Here is a 22,206-nt window from a genome sequence, read left to right as displayed (position 1 = left end):
AATGAAGAAAAAATATTTTGCTGATCACTGCTAACTTACTAAATGAGTTTTAAGAAAATCTGCTGGTTGGAAAGTTTTTATAATGATGCACAGTTACAGGCCAAAGGTATCTGTTAGGGGAAAAATGTAAATATCTGTAGCAACTCGGGTTCTATGACGCAGTGAAAACAATTATGAAGTTGTTGAGGCATTACTGAGAAATGATGTTCCTCCATTGCTGAAAACATTAGATGGAAACTGGTCAAGAAGGCAGCAGAAGGCCAGCAGCAACATTTAGTTTTTTGTTGTTGTTTGTTTATTTTTTTAACATCTAGACTCAACTTCTTAATGACAGTATTTATGCTGTACGGCCAGATGTTATTTGAATAAATGAAAGAAAAACAAGAAAACTGACAGATCTACATGCAATAATCAGTTGAATGTGGTGTATTAAGAAGCCTAAACTGTAAATTAACTTCTGAATACATAATCTGCTGTATGTAGTAATCGTACACTTTGAATGTAAGGTAAAAACCTAATGGCACTAAAATATGAAATGTCAGAAACAATCAGTTTAAATATGTATGGACTGTATACCAGTTCATTAATTACAGTAGAAAATATTTTAAAAAACTACCAGGTTCTGATTTTGTTGATATTCATCAAAGTCAGTCATACAGTCAGTCAGTCAGTCAGTCATTTTCTATTCCACTTCTTCCATAGTGGGTCATGGGAAAGCTGGTGCCTATCTCCAGCAGTCTATGGACAAGAGGCAGGGTTCACCCTGGAGAGGTCGCCAGTCCATTGCAGGGCAATATTCATCAACGTTTTACATAACTTTCCTTTTTTTATTCCAATGTTATTGACAGAGATCCTAAACAATTTAAGATTTTCTTTTTGAACCTGGTCTAAGTGGGATAGGAGCACCTCCTTTGGCTCTCAATTATTAGTACATATGCTCAGGCTCTGAGGGGTCTTTGTACAGCTCTGCTGCCTGTTTGTGCAGCTGTGGTCCTTTCTGGCGCAGTAATACACAGCAGAGTCTTCAGGCTGCATATTCTGTCCATTTAAGGTCACCGTTTTACTGGAGCCATCTAAAGTGATGCTGAACTTGTTATTTAGTGAATCTTTGTACAGTGTGATATGTCCAATTCCAGATCCACCAATCAACTCCAGTCCTTTCCCAACAGTCTGTCTGATCCAAACTGTCCAGTAGGTGCTGATAGAATAAGAGACCTGACAGCTGATGGTCAGATGTTGACCTGGCTGAACAGTCACAGAGGCTGGCTGTGTCAGCTGTTCACACTTCACACCTGTGGAAGAGGAATAAACATGATGGGTCTTATTATCAGAAAAGAAAACAGTCAGTGTGAAGTGATCATACTGTCAGTGGATCTGCCTCGGTGAGACTTACAGAAACCAGCAACCAACAGCAGCAGAGCTACAGCGAACATGTTGGTGTTGAAGATGATCTGATCTCTTCTTCTTCAACTGACAGCATGAATGCAAGCCTTTAAACCCTCTGTTTGATTTGCATAAAGACAGACAAGCCTCCTGGTATTTTTTGAGAACATCCAGTGATATGTCTTAATTTAAAAAGTTAACACTGAATTTATTTGTATTATGTTTTCTTATTTAAACGAAATTAACAAACTCTATATTTAAAAAAAGAAAGAAAGCCACATCTTATAGGATTATTATCACATAATTATCATAAGATTACTGTGATTACTGAGTTATTTTTAAGATTATTCTCTTACACAGTTTTGTACTACCTGCTGATTAATAATTTTTTCTCTATTAATCCATATGACCTCTGTCATTAAAAAACTATAATCTGAAGTATAGGAGGTGAAAGGTCATCCTTATGAAGAGGGTCAGTAGCCTTTCAATAAGAGTTGTGTTCTGAGTAGACCACCATGTTGATTTTTGTTGTGTTTAGTGAAGAAGGATTTTAAGGTGTTCTTGTAAGCCTAAACCTGTAACATTAACACTGAACATGTCAAAATCAACAGATGTTTGGACTTGTGTTTGCCTTTTGATAATTTCCTTGTTGATATATGCTTTGGGTCCTGCTTTATTCAGTTCATTTCTCTGTGTTCATTATTGTTTGTAAGGTGTTTTTATATTAGTTAATTTTCTCATGTTTCCCTTATGTTATCATTGTTCCCCGCTGGATCCTTCCATAGTTTCTGCTCTGTATTCAGTTGTTGCCATGCCTGTGATTTTTCTGTTTTACTCCCTGTTTTTCTGCCCAAACTTCAGAATGGTTTATAAGGCACAGAAAATGTTTAGGTCTAAAACTTCTCAAAGTCATTTCTCCAGTGTGAACCTTCTCGACTCCTCATATCATCAGAAATGTGTGTATCTCAATATTTGCTGTGACAAACATAAATGGTGTTAGTGCGCCCCCTGTGGAGGGTTCATTTTTAAACTTTTCATGCACTGCAGAGTTTTTGTTCAGTGTTTCTGCTTTCTGTGTCACTGTGGCTCTCGAGCACAATAATAAACAGCAGAATCCTGAGCTGTCAGACTGTTCATCTGCAGATACACCTGACTTCTGCTGTTGTCTCTGGAGATGGTGAACCGGTTTCTCACTGAGTCAGAGTAGTAGATGCTGCCACTGCCACTACTGTCTGACCAGATCCAAGCAATCCACTCCAGTCCTTTTCCAGCTGCCTGTCTGATCCAAGCTATGTCAGGAGTACCAAGTCCAGAATATGTGCAGGTCAGTCTGTGGGATTCTCCAGGCCTTTTGACCACTGGTTCAGACTCAGTCAATGTTTGACCATCAGTACCTGCAGACATACAGATCATCAGGTACCTGAACTATAATCATTGTGTATTTATGACTAAAGAGGTTCCTTTAAGGACCCTTTGTTCTTACCTGTCCAGTTAACTGTCAGGATGAGAAAAGCAATCATAACCTGATGAGGTCTGATCATTGTAGCAGCCATTTGTCTCTGCTCAGTCTGCAGTGTGTTTGTCTCTGATTTACTGCAGGTCTTTAACTCTGTCACAGACATGTAAAGGTGGAAGCAGAACAAGTTTTGCATCAACTCCTCCCCCTGGAAAAGAAACTGAACTCAGCTTGATTTAATTTAGAGATTTGTCTATCATAATTGTCTATTTTTGGACATATTGATGGTTTAAGAAAATGTTCTGTTTCAGTTAATTTATCATTACTTTTGTTTAAAGTTCTAAACATTTAAAACCAAATAATGACAAATCTTATGAGTGTCTGCACTAATCATGTTAGAGGAGACCATTTTAGAAATAATGTCAATGTGTCTCTACATGCTCATCCGGGAGGAGGGAATGCTGCAAGACACTGACTGGATGCAATCTACTGGGTTTCCTTAGACAGAAAAACGTTTTATCCAATTTGAATAAATGACTGAATCTGACTGCACTGTTCAATGATTAGGATTAATTGGAATGTATGGACCTGACTTTTGTGAAGTGCCTTGAGACAACATGTGTTGTGAATTGGCGCTATATAAATAAAACTGAATTGAATTGAAGCAGATGTGGCTACAAACTTTATTGTAATCTTTTTATTATTCATTATTATTTTGTTACATAAAAAAGTCAGAAACTTGTTTAGATCTAATAAATAAAACAGTTGACACGCTCTTTGTAGAAGTGGGTAAACATTTTTTTTTTTTTGCCAAACCACAAGTTGAACAGAAGCCTGAAGAACAGGAAATGACAAATATTAATATGAGCTGTTTCTTTGTGTTAGGAGCCCTCTGAATTAATGTTTGTAATCATATTTAGAAATGTTGGTTTATTTTAATGTTCTATCTTTCTATTCAAAATCACTTTAAACTTTTAACAACATTATTTGAAAACATTTATCAAGCTCTTAGAAGTGGGAACCCCATCTTGGTTTCAGTCTGAAAATCTAATTGATATGAGCTGGTGATTTGTTTTGAAGATCTCTGAGGTTTTATTCTTATTTATTATATGTTTATTCAATGAAATTGTGAAAAGATTTTAAAATTTTCCAGGTATATTTAATGATATGACACAATATGAAGTGTCTATCGCAATTTTTTTGTCTCTTTTTGACATTTCCGTTTAATACATTTATGTCAGGGATAAACTTTGCATACCTTTTTAGTTTGCCATTTATCCTGTATATGTTCCATCCTTCGCCCACCCAACCAATCCACCCCAGTCCTTTTCCAGCAGGCTGTCTGATCCAAGCTCTTGGGTAGAGAGAATAAGAGACTTGACAGCTGATGGTCAGATGTTGACCTGGCTGCAGAGTTACAGAGGTTGGTTGTTTCAGCTGTTCACACTTTATATCTGTAGAGACAGAGAATGTAAAAAGAGTAAAAACAGTAAACAGACTAATGTGATAATACTGTACATATTTCTCTCTCAGTGAGACTCACAGGATCCAGCAGCAGCAGCAGAGCTACAGATATCATGTTGGTGTTGAAGGTGATGGTGGGAGTTTCTCTTCTTCTGCTGCTGAATGCATGAAATCAAGTCTTTAAACCTGAATGTTCCAATTGCATAATGACAAAGCAGCCTGATAATATATTTTTCTGTGTTGAAACAAACAGCCATAATAGCCAGTATTTCTGAATGTATAGTGCTAACATTAAAACGATTCTGTGCTTTTGAAGGACAGAAAAAATACATTCTATTGACCTCTTTTCTGTGTACACCACTGATTTTGATCATATTTTGTAACCACATATAAATTTTAAGGTCATTAAATGACTTCAACGTCTGTCTTTCTGCCTCACTTTCACTCTTTCTACAGAAATGAAAAATAATAAAAGCGCATTCGTTATCATAGCGACTGAGAATTAGAAGTTACCTGTTAATAAGAAAATGAATCCTTGTCTTGTGTTAATCATGTCATAAAAAACGTACCGTTTATACTGCTGTCCGATCCTGGGAGAATATATTGACATATTTTTTGTGATGGGTCTTTGCCAAAGAGAGGTTCAGGACTATAGAGAGTTGTGATAGATAATGACAAATCTTATGAGTGTCTGCAATTATTATGTCACAGGAGACCATATTAGAAATACTGTGAACACGAAGCAGAGGTGGCTAAAAAATGCAGATTGTTTTTAAATTCAGGTTTATTTTGTTACTTAAAGCAACTCCGAAACTTGCTTTGATCAAAATAATCCAGTTGCCAAAGTCTTTGTGGAAGTGGCTAAACAACATTTCTTTCTGTTAAACCACAAAATGAACAGAAGCCTGAAAAACAGGAGATGACAAATATTAATTTCAGCAGTTTCTTTGTTTTGAAAGATGTCTGAATTTCATTTATTTTAATGCTATTTTTTCACGCATAAAACAACTTCCAATTTTTAACGGTGTTAATGAAACTTGTGATCTAAATAATAAACTTTTGAAAGCTCATTGTAGAAGTGAGAAAACCACATCATGAATAAAAACCTGATTGATATGAGCTGTTGCATTGTTTTGGAGCCCTCTGGGTTTTTATTCTGGTTAATTACATGTTTGTTTAATAAAACTGTGAAAAGATTTTAAAATTTGTCAGGTATATTTCAGAATATGATTTTTTTTTATTTGAAAGGTTTTGTTTGTTTTTGTTATTTCAGGTATATATCAACATATCAGGGATAAACTTTGTATACCTTTTATTTTTCAATTTAGCCAAACATAAAACTGGTTCAAGAGCGCCTCCTCTGGTGATTTTATATTACATCTGTTCTGAGGGGTTTTTGTACAGCTCTGCTGCTTGTTTGTGTCACTGTGGTCTAGTCTGGCACAATAATAAACAGCAGAGTCTTCAGGCTGCATATTCTGTCCATTCAGAGTCACTGTTTTGCTGGAAGTGTCTAAGTCAATACTGAACTTGTTCTTCAGGGAGTCTTTGTAGTATGAGTTTCCAGTATATTTCATCCCAATCCACTCCAGTCCTTTCCCAGCAGCCTGTCTGATCCAAGCTGTGTAGTAGCTGCCTAGATCATAAGAGACCTGACAGCTGATGGACAGACGATGACCTGGCTGCACAGTCACAGAGGCTGGCTGTGTCAGCTGTTCACACTTCACACCTGTGGAGAAATACATTAAAAATTTGTTTTACCAACAATTAATATTCAGTTTAGTTTGATCATGCTGTAAAAGTTTCTGTCTCAGTAAGACTCACAGGATCCAGCAGCCAGCAGCAGCAGAGCTACAGAGAACATGTTGGTGTTGAAGTTGATCTGATGGGAGTTTCTCTTCTTCTGCTGCCATTACATCATTTATAGTTGACTGCCTTGAGGTTCACTTTGAATAAAGGGAGGGCCAAAGATAAATCATAAGAAGTACAGCATCAGGATTTGCTGTTAACATCAATTATCATGAATAATGAAAGTGTAACAATTCTAACGAATGGTCATTTTTGTTTTGTTTTGTTGTGTTTTGTTTTAAAGATGTCAAATTTCCTGTAGTGCTGGTGCCTATCTCCAGCTGTCACCAGTGGGTCACTGGTCCATCACAGGGCAACACAGAGACACACAGGACATCGTACACAGAGAGGATTTCAGTTTTTTCCACTTCCTTTGAATCATTTAAGTTTATGAGGCTGTTAGAAGTGGAATTTGCAGGAATCTTGTAGGAAAACAACAAGTATATCCACATTTACAGTCACATGAACAGAACAAGGGACTTCATGAGGGCACAGTTGGTATCACTGTTGCCTTGCAGCAAGAAGGTCTTGGGGTCTAAATCTGGCCAGGGGTCTTTCTGCATGAAGTTTGCATGTTCTCCCCATGCATGCACGGGTTCTCCCCAGGTACTCTGGCTTAATTGGTCACTTTAAAAAGTGACATTAGCTATGAGTGTGTGTATAGTTGTCTGTGTGTCTCGATATTCCCCTATGATGGACTGCTGACCTGCCCAGAGTGTACCCAGCACCAGGGGAACTGGTAGGCAAATGGAGATAAGTTCAGGAGTGCCCTCTCTGGTGATTTTGTATTACATGGGTTCTGAGACAGTTTTGTACAGATCTGCAGCTTGTTTTTGACACTGGATTTTTGTTCCGAACAATAAAACACAGCAGAGTCTTCAGGCTGCATATTCTGTGCAGTCAGTCATTGTTTTACTGAAGGTGTCCACATTGATACTGAACTTGTTCTTCAAGAAGTCTTTGTATTCAGCAGTACAAAAAAACCACCTGTTGCCTCTCCTTCTGTCCGTATCCTACCCCAGCACTTCACAGGCAACGATCCTGCACATATGAATGTGTCCTCTGCCTACTACTACAGGACTGAATTCTTTACAGTCAAATTGCATGTTGCTGACATGATATTTGGGGAGAGATTTGAGCAGGAAGGAATGCAAATGTTAAGCCATCTGGCACAAGTTATTTTAACTGGACATATACACGCTGTTGTCCACCAGTACCCAGAAATCAGCCCAGACATATTTAAAGTTCAGCTTGCATTGTTTCAAAAAAAGTTCAGTTTCCAGACAGGTCCTGATATTGTTGCTGTTGTACAGGTTGAAATGGTTGACTGACTTCTCCTATTTGTGTCTGTATCATCAGCAGAGCCTGAAAGGGCTTTCAGCAGCCTCCAAAGGCTGAAAACATTGCTGTGCAGCGCTATGACCCAAACCTGCCTAAACAGTGATGCTGTGTGCCGTGTCCATAAAGACAAGCTGGACATGGTGAACAGTAAAAAAGATTGCTGAACAGTTTGTCTTATGAAAGGAAAGCATAAAGAGTGCATTGAGTTATTTCAAATGATTTAAGGTAGTGTCATTTAGGTCCATTGGTCACTTTGTTTCTGTTTAAAGTAACAGTCATAAGCATTTTTTATGAAACTAACAAATATCTTAGAAAGGTTTTTAGATTTTGTTAAAATAAAATCATAAAACACAAAGCCACTAAGAATCTCAATTCATTGCTGATGCCACCCGCAGACAAACAACATCCCTAATACTTTTGAGAATCTTGCTACAGGTACACCTGACTATGTTCTGCCCTTAAGAACAATTCAGTTTTTCCCATCAGCAAATACCGGGATGTTTTCAAACCATTACCATGTGGAACCCTTTCTCAAATTGTGCCATTTTCAGGGAAAACATGCAATGTTGTCGTGTAAAAAAACAGTAGAAACTCAACTAAACTATTTCCATTTCACCAGAAAACGTTGTGTCAATAGGACCTTAATATATAAGAATACTTTCATCTAATGCATGTATTTTCTCTTAAATCCTGATTTAATCTGGTCATTAGAATACTGATCCAATACCTGTTTTTAAAAGAATAGATTTTAAAATTTTCTTGACCCCTCAGATCATCAGAGATGTCTCTATCTAAATGTGCTTGTTGTGACAGATAAATGGTGTTAGTGCGCCCCCTGTGGTGATTCCATGTTAAAACTCTTCATGCACAGAGGAGTTTTTGTTCAGTGTTTCTACTTTCTGTGTCACTGTGGCTCTCGAGCACAATAATAAATAGCAGAGTCCTCAGCTTTCAGACTGTTCATCTGCAGATACACCTGACTTCTGCTGTTGTCTCTGGAGATGGTGAACCGGTTTCTCACTGAGTCAGAGTAGTAGATGCCTCCACTGTCTGACCAGATCCAAGCAATCCACTCCAGTCCTTTTCCAGTTGCTTGTCTGATCCAAGCTATGTAAGGAGTGCTACTAAACCCAGAATATGTACAGGTCAGTCTGTGGGATTCTCCAGGCCTTTTAACCACTGGTTCAGACTCAGTCAGTGTTTGACCATCAGTACCTGCAGACATACAGATCATCAGGTTCTGAACTATAATCATTGTGTATTTATGACTAAAGAGGTTCCTTTAAGGACCCTTTGTTCTTACCTGTCCAGTTAACTGTCAGGATGAGAAAAGCAATCATAACCTGATGAGGTCTGATCATTGTAGCAGCCATTTGTCTCTGCTCAGTCTGCAGTGTGTTTGTCTCTGATTTACTGCAGGTCTTTAATTCTGTCACAGACATGTAAAGGTGGAAGCAGAACAAGTTTTACATCAACTCCTCCCCCTGGAAATGAACTGAACTCATCTTGATTTTCTGCAGACATTTGATTTTAATAATTGTTTTCATTTATTTTTAGACACATTGATGGTTAAAGTTAAGGTTTTCAGTTCGTTTATCACTACTTTTGTTTAAAGCTATAAAATCAGAAACATTTTTTAATCTAAATAATAAACCAGTTACCACGCTCTTTATAGAAATTGGGAAACTACATATTGAATAAAAACCAATTGATACGAGCTATTGCTTTGTTTTGAAGCCCTCTGATATTTTATTCTAGTTTATGTTTGTTCAATAAAAGATATTTTAAAATTTGTCAGCTATTTTTAAAGATATAACAAAATATGATGTTTTTAATTTGTACGTTTTGTTTGTTTTTGTTATTTCAGGTATATATCAACAGGTAAAGGATAAACTTTGCATACTGTAACTTTTACTCTTTCAGTTTATCAAGTCAAACATTAAACTGGTTCAAGAGCGCCTCCTCTGGTGATTTTGTATTAAATGTGTTGTGAGGGGTTTTTTGTACAGCTCTAAATGTGTTTGCTGTGACTTATAAATGGTGTTAGTGCTCCCCCTGTGGTGGTTTCATGTTAAAACTATTCTTGCACTGCAGAGTTTTTGTTCAGAAGAATCCTCAGCTGTCAGACTGTTCATCTGCAGATACACCTGACTTCTGCTGTTGTCTCTGGAGATGGTGAACCGGTTTCTCACTGAGTCAGAGTAGTAGATGTAGGTGCTGCTATCACTGATATAACCAATCCACTCCAGTCCATTTCCAGCTGTCTGTCTGATCCAGTTCATGCCAGGAGTGCTACTAAACCCAGAATATGTGCAGGTCAGTCTGTGAGATTCTCCCTGTCTTTTAACCACTGGTTAAGAATCAGTCAGTGTTTGACCATCAGTACCTGCACAAAAAGAGATCATTATTCATTTTCTTGCCACAGTCTGTATTCATCAGTCGGGATGTTGATTAAAATATCATTTTTCTTACCACTCCAGTTTACAAACAAGATAATAAAAGCAAGCACTGCCTCAAATCTAATCATTGTAGAAGCCATTTGTCTCTATTCAAACAGTGTTTCCCACTGATTCACCCTGGTGTTAAACTCTTTAACAGACATGTAAAAGTAGATTAATTAGCATTTGCATTGACTCCTCCTCTTGGTGAAAAAATGGGACTTATCTCATCTATGCAAACATTTGGATGATTATTTTAGATTATTAGCTGACGTTTTAATATTTGAAGTCAAAAGTCAAGAAGCATGTTTGTCTCTTTTTGCTTAGATTTTTACTTTAATGAGGTGAATTAAATTAAATTAACATTAACTATATGAAAAGAATCTGGTTAACAGTAAAATATTTTGTGTACTTTTCCATCATGTTCAGTTATATTCATTTATTTTCAAGTGTCCTATCAATAATCAATAAGATTTTAAACTGTAGGTCAGCTCTATTGAATCTCCAGGGTTTTTCCAAGAATTGGGTCAGACAGAAAACAACTAGGTTCTACTAAAATGTAATATTCTTTCAAAAGATTGGAAAGTCAAAAATGCATTTCTTTAATTGTGAATGCAAAATTTTTGTTCTTTGCATAAACAGTTTAGAGAAAGAGAGAATTTTATACAGTTTAGATTAAAATGGTGAAATATGATCATAATTGTGGACTGAGGTATATCCGCATTGTGCAGCACCGATCTAGACCTGGCTGCACAATCTGAGTGGCTGGTTGTGTCACCTCTTCATGTTTTACACCTGCAGACAGTAGGTGTGATCTACTGCTTCTGCATCAGTGAGACTCGCTGGATCCAGTAGCCACCAGTAGAAGAGCTACAGAAAACATGTTGGTGCTGAAGTTGATCTGATTGGAGTTTCCTTTCTTCTGCTGCCACTGAACCATTTCTAGTTGTCAGCCTGGAGGTTTACTTTGCACACATGGAAGGCCAAAGATAAACTGCCCAATCAGAAGTGCAGCATCAGGTTATGATGGTCACATCAATTATCATAAATAAAGCTTTACAATTATAAAGTTAGATGGTAAGTTTTTGCTTCATGTTCTCTAAACACTTATAGCAGCTTTAGCCAAGTGCTTATTGTAATGTAAATGTCTAATAAAAACTATATTTGGTTTGGTACATATTTTTTCATATGGTTGTACTTAAAATATTTATTGCTTCTCCACCATTTTAATTACCAAAAATTAATTGATGATCTTTTTTTGTTCGAATCCATTTTATTTTCTTGGTCAAAAGCTAGATCATTATTTCATTAGACAGGGAAGTAATGCATTCATCAATCATGTACAAGTACAAGAGGCAAGTACAGCCTCTAATCTAATCGTTTGTCTATTTTTATTCAGTGTTTGCTATTGAGTCAGTACAGATCCTGAACTAACAGAAATGTAAAAGTGGAGTAATTAGTATTAGCACTGACTCCTCTACCATGAGAAAAACACAAGACTCAACTGATCTAAACTGATGCAAACATTTAATCTTAATCATTGTTATAGATCATTTCCAGAGATGCTGTTATTTCTAGTCAAAAAGTCATCTTCAACTATTTTAAAGTCAGCTTGAAGCCAGTTTTATCTAAATTTATAAGACTTAATGCTGACAGGATTTAATTATTTCTACACTAGTTGTCCATTATTTCTCAAAATAAAATCCACAGATGAAACTTCAGCAAAAATTCTTAAAATGTATTATATCTGACCCTTTGTGCAATGTGGACTTTAGTTTTTGAAGGTGGATCTGAATATTTCAGTTGAACCACGTGTTGATAGAAATCCTGAAAACAGGAAATCATGAACCACAATATGAGCTGTTTCTTCAACAGCGTGTGTATCACTCTTTTATACCCCCCAATACAAGAGTGTAAAGGGCTTATTATAAAGTCTCTGTGTTTACACTAAACACTCTGATACCTTAGAGAATATGTTTGTCTCTTTTTTCTTTGTTTTACACATTAATGAGGCAAGTTAGAGTTAGAAACCAAATAAATAATGGTTTCATGAAAAGCATTTGGTTCATATACAGGGGTTGGACAATGAAACTGAAACACCTGGTTTTAGACCACAATAATTTATTATTATGGTGTAGGGCCTCCTTTTGCGGCCAATACAGCGTCAATTCGTCTTGGGAATCACATATACAAGTCCTGCACAGTGGTCAGAGGAATTTTAAGCCATTCTTCTTGCAGGATAGTGACCAGGTCACTACATGATACTGGTGGAGGAAAACGTTTCCTGACTCGCTCCTCCAAAACACCCCAAAGTGGCTCAATAATATTTAGATCTGGTAACTGTGCAGGCCATGGGAGATGTACAACTTCACTTTCATGTTCATCAAACCAATCTTTCACCAGTCTTGCTGTGTGTATTGGTGCATTGCAATCCTGATACACGGCACCGCCTTCAGGATACAATGTTTCACATTGTCCACAGCCCAAGATTTGCGCTCCTTGCACCATTGAAACCAACGTTTGGCATTGGCATGAGTGACCAAAGGTTTGGCTATAGCAGCCCGGCCGTGTATATTGACCCTGTGGAGCTCCCGACGGACAGTTCTGGTGGAAACAGGAGAGTTGAGGTGCACATTTAATTCTGCCGTGATTTGGGCAGCCGTGGTTTTATGTTTTTTGGATACAATCCGGGTTAGCACCCGAACATCCCTTTCAGACAGCTTCCTCTTGCGTCCACAGTTAATCCTGTTGGATGTGGTTCATCCTTCTTGGTGGTATGCTGACATTACCCTGGATACCGTGGCTCTTGATACATCACAAAGACTTGCTGTCTTGGTCACAGATGCGCCAGCAAGACGTGCACCAACAATTTGTCCTCTTTTGAACTCTGGTATGTCACCCATAATGTTGTGTGCATTTCAATATTTTGAGCAAAACTGTGTTCTTACCCTGCTAATTGTACCTTCACACTCTGCTCTTACTGGTGCAATGTGCAATCAATGAAGACTGGCTACCAGGCTGGTCCAATTTAGCCTTGAAACCTTCAGTTTCATTGTCCAACCTCTGTAACATACACAGTATGTTATTTGTATCATAAAAAAAAACATTTTTTGAGGTTTTTAAGCAGACAAACATCACATACATATATAACATGCCAGGAAGCATAAAGGCTTAAAGAGTTTTAAATTTAAGGTTTTAACTTCATTCGGTAGAAACGTATTCTTCTTTTAGTTTTTATGTTCCATGTGATGAGTGTTCATGGGTTGGTCTCAAGACAGTTAAAGTTCAGACTTGGGTACAGGGTCATGAGTTTCTAATTCTTAAATACATCATCTTTATTCTCATGACCCTGAGAATGTGAAACAACTGCAGGGTGTTTGACTGTGTTTATGTTGTTAAATATCCTAATATGACAGCACATCATTTTTATTTTGTCTGTTTGCAGTTTGTTTGTATTTGTTTGTATTTATTTGTTTTTGAGATCATAAAATGCAACACATTTTCTGCAGTGACTTGTTGCTCTGGAGAAACCAGACATAAGAGAAGCATCAGTTTTACTGAAGGCGAGGACAAAATAAACGATGCACATGTTTTGATCATAAGTTTCTGATGCAAAAAACTTACATAAAAATGTTCTAAACAGACAATCTGCTGTCTTGGTTATACACAATGATCCCTGTTTGTATCTCTTAACACAGTGGTGTTGGAAATAAAATGCAGTTTCAATACATATTGTTTTAAAGATCAGTAATTAACAAAGATTGTAACATTTGCATAAATTGGTCTGAAATACTTATTGGTCTGTTAGAGCGCCTCCTGTGGAGCACCTGTCCAGGTTCTGCTGGGTTTTTGTACAGCTCTGCTGCTTGTTTGTGTCACTATTGTCCAGTCTGACAAAGTAATGAACAGCAGAATCTTCAGGATGCAGATTCTGTCCATTCAGTCACAGTTTTACTGGAAGAGTCTCCATCTATACTGAATTTATTCTTCAGTGAATCTTTGTAGTATTAACCTCCACCACCATGTTTCATCCGGATCCACTCCAGTCCTTTCCCAACAGGCTGTCTTATCCAGTCTGTCCAGTAGCTGCTTAGTTCATAAGAAGGCCTGACATCTGATGGTGAGACGTTGACCTGACTGCAGAGTCACAGAGGCTGGCTGTGTCAGCTGTTCACAGTTCACATCTGTGGAGGAAAATATTATATTTAGGATTACTATATAAACCATAATCAGTCAGTAAAGTGTGATCATGCTGTAAATGTTGCTCACAGGATCCAGCAGCAGCAGCAGCAGCAGAGATCATGTTGGTGCTGATGGTGATCTGTTGGGAGTTTCTCTTCTTCTGCAGCTGACAGCATCAGATCAAGTCTTTAAACCACAACACTTTATTTGCATAATGATAAACAGCCAGTGAGAGTCTTGGCCACCTAGTGCAGGATAATATTTCTGTTCTTTCAGCAAGCATAAATGAACTAATTGCCTTAATTTACAATGTTTGTGTTCAAGTCATCTAGTGATTGTGGGAAACAGAGATTAACTTTTATTTCCTTCATTTGACTTATTGTTAACTCATTTTATTTTGTTCTTTGTTTTCCTTCTGGGTTGCATGACATATGAGATACTTTTAATTAAAGCAAATTGACCAGTCAGTATCTCTAACAGCAAAATATATTATACATTTTCTATTATAATGCTGCTGTTCAGGTAATAATGTGACTGAATGGGAAAGAGGAAACAAATTTTCTTGCTTTATTTTGACTTAATGTGTTCATCAGTGGTTTTACAGCTATTTTTCTAATAGCATCACATACATTTAACACATTTACAAATAGTTTCAAGGTATGTTTTAAATCAGCAACATGTTTCATAATTCATATATATGAGTAATCATTAATATAACATGTTAAAGGCAGTTAAAAATAGTAAAATAGTAAAATCATCTGCTCATATTTCATATGTTTTTGAAGCTGAGTTATGATTTTCTTTATGAGCTAGCCTTTTTGTTAGCTGATTTACAGTATATGTTTGTCAATATCTTGAAAATCAACAAGCATAAAGTATTATCATTTGGAAGAGTATTTCTTTAGTGTCTCACAGGTAGTTGCTGTCTGAATGCTTTCTTCACTATGTAGTAAATTACATACACAAATGCCTATTTTCAAGAACGTTTCTAATTTTTCTTTGCATTAATTACAATAAAGATTAATATTTATTTCACTGCTTTTCACTGTGTATGCCTCTGTGTCTGTCTTTGTGTATGTGACAGATTCAGCAAGATATCAAACACATGTCCCTGAACCCAAATGCCATGAATCACCCCCCACAGCACATGGGCACACTCCCACAGGAGAGCTTCATCCCCGAAAAGCCGATGAAGCAACACCCACACAGCGCAAGCTCCACACACAGCCCCGCTCCAAGCACCCCCGCCACGTCCCACCCTCACCACACAGCGCACCGCGACAACAAGGCAAGGCCCCCGCTTAACGCCACCCCAGCCACGCCCACTTGGCACAACTGGGCAGACACCATCGAGCACCGAGCTCACAACGGAGCCCCCGACCCAACACCAAGACGGGACAACCTCACCCTGCAAGAGGTCCCCGGCCAGCGGCAGGTGCTCGGGACCGGCATCCCCCACCCCGCCCCCGCAACCACACAGACACACCACATCACTGCCACTGAAACGATAGCCCAGGTAGAAACATTATCCAGCTAAGGTCTACCATCGCCGCTCAGCCAATCCAGATGCTGGTGACCCCGCATCCAAGAAGATGACACAACCCCCTCACCCCACACGCAACAGTCCCCCCCCCCAGACACAACAGCCAGCAGAGCAGCACACCGCCAAGCCTACCCAACCGTTCAGCCACCGTCAGCAGCCCCAGCCCATCAGTCCTTGAGAGGGAAACATGCACAAGCTGAGTAACCAGGCCGGGCAAGCCAACCGCCCCAGGCCAAGCACATCCCATCAGCCGCCTCAGTGCGGGCACAAGACATGCTCCACCACCCCACCCACCTGACCGCCAACCGTAGCCCTGCGCCCTGCCTGGGGTAAGAGCCACAGAAGGAAGCATTGGAGGAAGGCCACAACAGCACGCCAAGGACCGGGCACCCCGCCAACCCCACACCCAAACCCCAGAGGAGCTCCAGGATGCCGGCCACTCACCCTCGCGCACGGCACACCCCACCGCACCAAGCAAGCTGGCCAGCCACATCTCAATCAACACTGCACACCACCCTGGCCAAGACCCCCTCGCCGGAGCCCGACGCCTCCCCAACCAACAGACCGGGCACCGAAACCGGGAATCGGTATCCAAGGCAATCCAAACAATCCCGAGAGGGCCAAAGAGCCCCGGCACCAGACAACCCCCAAGACAATAATATAATACATTTTGTATTTCTAACAAGCGTGGAGTCCCAACTTAAAAGGGAATAAGATTTTGAATTTCTATATCAGTATCACGGATTTATGCTGACTTTTGACAAACATGCAGGGAAACTCTTAAAAACTGTTTAGAATATTTCAATGAATAGTCTCCTTTACTACATTAGCAGTAGTACAATTATGTTATTGCATGCATTATTTAGCTCAGGCACATTTACTTCTACTATTTTCATGAGCCAGGCCTTCCCTATAAGAAAGATTAAAATTTTCCCTTCTACATCACAACAGAGACCGAGATGTTTTCAAACCATCACACTATGGAGCATATTTCTAAATTGTGCCATTTTCTGAGTAAATGTGTGTCATTTACATCAGTGTTTGACTGAGTGTCAAACACTGACACTCAGTCAGTGTTTGACCATCAGTACCTGCAGACATACAGATCATTATGTTCTGAACTATAATAATTGTGTATTTATGACTAAAGAGGTTCCTTTAAGGACCCTTTGTTCTTACCTGTCCAGTTAACTGTCAGAATGAGAAAAGCAATAACTACCTCAGGTCCGATCATTGTAACAGCCATTTGTCTCTGCTCACTCTAAAGTGTGTTTGTCTCTGATTTACTGCAGGTCTTTAACTCTGTCACAGACATGTAAAGGTGGAAGCAGAACAAGTTTTACATCAACTCCTCCCCCTGGAAATGAACTGAACTCATCTTGACTTTCTGCAGACATTTGATTTTAATAATTACTTTGGTTTATTTTTGGACAAATTGATGGTTTAAGTTAAACATTCCTTTCAAATTTATCATTACTTATGTTCAAAGCTATAAACATTTAAAACCAAATAATGACAAATCTTATGAGTGTCTGCACTAATCATGTTAGAGGAGACCATTTTAGAAATAATGTCAATGTGTCTCTACATGCTCATCCGGGAGGAGGGAATGCTGCAAGACACTGACTGGATGCAATCTACTGGGTTTCCTTAGACAGAAAAACGTGTTATCCAATTTGAATAAATGACTGAATCTGACTGCACTGTTCAATGATTAGGATTAATCATTGTAGCAGCCATTTGTCTCTGCTCAGTCTGCAGTGTGTTTGTCTCTGATTTACTGCAGGTCTTTAATTCTGTCACAGACATGTAAAGGTGGAAGCAGAACAAGTTTTACATCAACTCCTCCCCCTGGAAATGAACTGAACTCATCTTGATTTTCTGCAGACATTTGATTTTAATAATTGTTTTCATTTATTTTTAGACACATTGATGGTTAAAGTTAAGGTTTTCAGTTCGTTTATCATTACTTTTGTTTAAAGCTATAAAATCAGAAACATTTTTTAATCTAAATAATAAACCAGTTACCACGCTCTTTATAGAAATTGGGAAACTACATATTGAATAAAAACCAATTGATACGAGCTATTGCTTTGTTTTGAAGCCCTGACTTTCTGGCGCAGTAACACACAGCAGAGTCTTCAGGCTGCATATTCTGTCCATTTAAGGTCACCGTTTTACTGGAGCCATCTAAAGTGATGCTGAACTTGTTATTTAGTGAATCTTTGTACAGTGTGATATGTCCAATTCCAGATCCACCAATCCACTCCAGTCCTTTCCCAACAGTCTGTCTGATCCAAACTGTCCAGTAGGTGCTGATAGAATAAGAGACCTGACAGCTGATGGTCAGATGTTGACCTGGCTGAACAGTCACAGAGGCTGGCTGTGTCAGCTGTTCACACTTCACACCTGTGGAAGAGGAATAAACATGATGGATCTTATTATCAGAAAAGAAAACAGTCAGTGTGAAGTGATCATACTGTCAGTGGATCTGCCTCGGTGAGACTTACAGAAACCAGCAACCAACAGCAGCAGAGCTACAGCGAACATGTTGGTGTTGAAGATGATCTGATCTCTTCTTCTTCAACTGACAGCATGAATGCAAGCCTTTAAACCCTCTATTTGATTTGCATAAAGACAGACAAGCCTCCTGGTATTTTTTGAGAACATCCAGTGATATGTCTTAATTTAAAAAGTTAACACTGAATTTATTTGTATTATTTTTTCTTATTTAAACGAAATTAACAAACTCTATATTTAAAAAAAGAAAGAAAGCCACATCTTATAGGATTATTATCACATAATTATCATAAGATTACTGTGATTACTGAGTTATTTTTAAGATTATTCTCTTACACAGTTTTGTACTACCTGCTGATTAATAATTTTTTCTCTATTAATCCATATGACCTCTGTCATTAAAAAACTGTAATCTGAAGTATAGGAGGTGAAAGGTCATCCTTATGAAGAGGGTCAGTAGCCTTTCAATCAGTTGTGTTCTGAGTAGACCACCATGTTGATTTTTGTTGTGTTTAGTGAAGAAGGATTTTAAGGTGTTCTTGTAAGCCTAAACCTGTAACATTAACACTGAACATGTCAAAATCAACAGATGTTTGGACTTGTGTTTGCCTTTTGATAATTTCCTTGTTGATATATGCTTTGGGTCCTGCTTTATTCAGTTCATTTCTCTGTGTTCATTATTGTTTGTAAGGTGTTATTATATTAGTTTATTTTCTCATGTTTCCCTTATGTTATCATTGTTCCCCGCTGGATCCTTCCATAGTTTCTGCTCTGTATTCAGTTGTTGCCATGCCTGTGATCTTTCTGTTTTACTCCCTGTTTTTCTGCCCAAACTTCAGAATGGTTTATAAGGCACAGAAAATGTTTAGGTCTAAAACTTCTCAAAGTCATTTCTCCAGTGTGAACCTTCTCGACTCCTCATATCATCAGAAATGTGTGTATCTCAATATTTGCTGTGACAAACATAAATGGTGTTAGTGCGCCCCCTGTGGAGGGTTCATTTTTAAACTATTCATGCACTGCAGAGTTTTTGTTCAGTGTTTCTACTTTCTGTGTCACTGTGGCTCTCGAGCACAATAATAAACAGCAGAATCCTGAGCTGTCAGACTGTTCATCTGCAGATACACCTGAGTTCTGCTGTTGTCTCTGGAGATGGTGAACCGGTTTCTCACTGAGTCAGAGTAGTAGATGTTTTTACTATCCCAGCTTATAGTTGAGATCCACTCCAGTCCTTTTCCAGCAGCCTGTCTGATCCAAGCTATGTCAGGAGTACCAAGCCCAGAATATGTGCAGGTCAGTCTGTGGGATTCTCTAGGTCTTTTAACCACTGGTTCAGACTTAGTCAGTGTTTGACCATCAGTACCTGCAGACATACAGATCATCAGGTTCTGAACTATAATAATTGTGTATTTATGACTAAAGAGGTTCCTTTAAGGACCCTTTGTTCTTACCTGTCCAGTTAACTGTCAGGATGAGAAAAGCAATCATAACCTGATGAGGTCTGATCATTGTAGCAGCCATTTGTCTCTGCTCAGTCTGCAGTGTGTTTGTCTCTGATTTACTGCAGGTCTTTAACTCTGTCACAGACATGTAAAGGTGGAAGCAGAACAAGTTTTGCATCAACTCCTCCCCCTGGAAAAGAAACTGAACTCAGCTTGATTTAATTTAGAGATTTGTCTATCATAATTGTCTATTTTTGGACATATTGATGGTTTAAGAAAATGTTCTGTTTCAGTTAATTTATCATTACTTTTGTTTAAAGTTCTAAACATTTAAAACCAAATAATGACAAATCTTATGAGTGTCTGCACTAATCATGTTAGAGGAGACCATTTTAGAAATAATGTCAATGTGTCTCTACATGCTCATCCGGGAGGAGGGAATGCTGCAAGACACTGACTGGATGCAATCTACTGGGTTTCCTTAGACAGAAAAACGTTTTATCCAATTTGAATAAATGACTGAATCTGACTGCACTGTTCAATGATTAGGATTAATTGGAATGTATGGACCTGACTTTTGTGAAGTGCCTTGAGACAACATGTGTTGTGAATTGGCGCTATATAAATAAAACTGAATTGAATTGAAGCAGATGTGGCTACAAACTTTATTGTAATCTTTTTATTATTCATTATTATTTTGTTACATAAAAAAGTCAGAAACTTGTTTAGATCTAATAAATAAAACAGTTGACACGCTCTTTGTAGAAGTGGGTAAACATTTTTTTTTTTGCCAAACCACAAGTTGAACAGAAGCCTGAAGAACAGGAAATGACAAATATTAATATGAGCTGTTTCTTTGTGTTAGGAGCCCTCTGAATTAATGTTTGTAATCATATTTAGAAATGTTGGTTTATTTTAATGTTCTATCTTTCTATTCAAAATCACTTTAAACTTTTAACAACATTATTTGAAAACATTTATCAAGCTCTTAGAAGTGGGAAACCCATCTTGGTTTCAGTCTGAAAATCTAATTGATATGAGCTGGTGATTTGTTTTGAAGATCTCTGAGGTTTTATTCTTATTTATTATATGTTTATTCAATGAAATTGTGAAAAGATTTTAAAATTTTCCAGGTATATTTAATGATATGACACAATATGAAGTGTCTATCGCAATTTTTTTGTCTCTTTTTGACATTTCCGTTTAATACATTTATGTCAGGGATAAACTTTGCATACCTTTTTAGTTTGCCATTTATCCTGTATATGTTCCATCCTTCGCCCACCCAACCAATCCACCCCAGTCCTTTTCCAGCAGGCTGTCTGATCCAAGCTCTTGGGTAGAGAGAATAAGAGACTTGACAGCTGATGGTCAGATGTTGACCTGGCTGCAGAGTTACAGAGGTTGGTTGTTTCAGCTGTTCACACTTTATATCTGTAGAGACAGAGAATGTAAAAAGAGTAAAAACAGTAAACAGACTAATGTGATAATACTGTACATATTTCTCTCTCAGTGAGACTCACAGGATCCAGCAGCAGCAGCAGAGCTACAGATATCATGTTGGTGTTGAAGGTGATGGTGGGAGTTTCTCTTCTTCTGCTGCTGAATGCATGAAATCAAGTCTTTAAACCTGAATGTTCCAATTGCATAATGACAAAGCAGCCTGATAATATATTTTTCTGTGTTGAAACAAACAGCCATAATAGCCAGTATTTCTGAATGTATAGTGCTAACATTAAAACGATTCTGTGCTTTTGAAGGACAGAAAAAATACATTCTATTGACCTCTTTTCTGTGTACACCACTGATTTTGATCATATTTTGTAACCACATATAAATTTTAAGGTCATTAAATGACTTCAACGTCTGTCTTTCTGCCTCACTTTCACTCTTTCTACAGAAATGAAAAATAATAAAATTGCATTCGTTATCATAGCGACTGAGAATTAGAAGTTACCTGTTAATAAGAAAATGAATCCTTGTCTTGTTTTAATCATGTCATAAAAAACGTACCGTTTATACTGCTGTCCGATCCTGGGAGAATATATTGACATATTTTTTGTGATGGGTCTTTGCCAAAGAGAGGTTCAGGACTATAGAGAGTTGTGATAGATAATGACAAATCTTATGAGTGTCTGCAATTATTATGTCACAGGAGACCATATTAGAAATACTGTGAACACGAAGCAGAGGTGGCTAAAAAATGCAGATTGTTTTTAAATTCAGGTTTATTTGTTACTTAAAGCAACTCCGAAACTTGCTTTGATCAAAATAATCCAGTTGCCAAAGTCTTTGTGGAAGTGGCTAAACAACATTTCTTTCTGTTAAACCACAAAATGAACAGAAGCCTGAAAAACAGGAGATGACAAATATTAATTTCAGCAGTTTCTTTGTTTTGAAAGATGTCTGAATTTCATTTATTTTAATGCTATTTTTTCACGCATAAAACAACTTCCAATTTTTAACGGTGTTAATGAAACTTGTGATCTAAATAATAAACTTTTGAAAGCTCATTGTAGAAGTGAGAAAACCACATCATGAATAAAAACCTGATTGATATGAGCTGTTGCATTGTTTTGGAGCCCTCTG

At 37.9% G+C, this 22,206-nt stretch overlaps 4 gene segments (V, D, J or C); all 4 read right to left on the bottom strand.

Annotated features, from left to right (window-relative positions):
- Nucleotides 1-2,460: 2,460 nt before the first annotated feature.
- Nucleotides 2,461-3,021, bottom strand: LOC124864910. The segment is given in 2 exon segments: nt 2,461-2,777; nt 2,867-3,021. Coding segments are annotated over 2 exon segments (456 nt in total).
- Nucleotides 3,022-5,622: 2,601 nt separating this feature from the next.
- Nucleotides 5,623-6,167, bottom strand: LOC124864909. The segment is given in 2 exon segments: nt 5,623-6,032; nt 6,128-6,167. Coding segments are annotated over 2 exon segments (450 nt in total).
- A 2,229-nt stretch (nt 6,168-8,396) lies between these two features.
- Nucleotides 8,397-9,774, bottom strand: LOC124864908. The segment is given in 3 exon segments: nt 8,397-8,707; nt 8,796-8,921; nt 9,645-9,774. Coding segments are annotated over 3 exon segments (567 nt in total).
- Nucleotides 9,775-14,025: 4,251 nt separating this feature from the next.
- On the bottom strand, nt 14,026-18,223 carry LOC124864907. The segment is given in 5 exon segments: nt 14,026-14,114; nt 14,200-14,278; nt 15,723-15,828; nt 17,767-18,064; nt 18,166-18,223. Coding segments are annotated over 5 exon segments (612 nt in total).
- Nucleotides 18,224-22,206: the final 3,983 nt, after the last annotated feature.

The sequence above is a fragment of the Girardinichthys multiradiatus genome, chromosome Y (genome assembly GCF_021462225.1).
Source record: "Girardinichthys multiradiatus isolate DD_20200921_A chromosome Y, DD_fGirMul_XY1, whole genome shotgun sequence".
Lineage (NCBI taxonomy): Eukaryota > Metazoa > Chordata > Actinopteri > Cyprinodontiformes > Goodeidae > Girardinichthys > Girardinichthys multiradiatus.
Note: the sequence above shows the minus strand (reverse complement) of the source record. Positions and strands in the feature narration are given on the sequence as shown.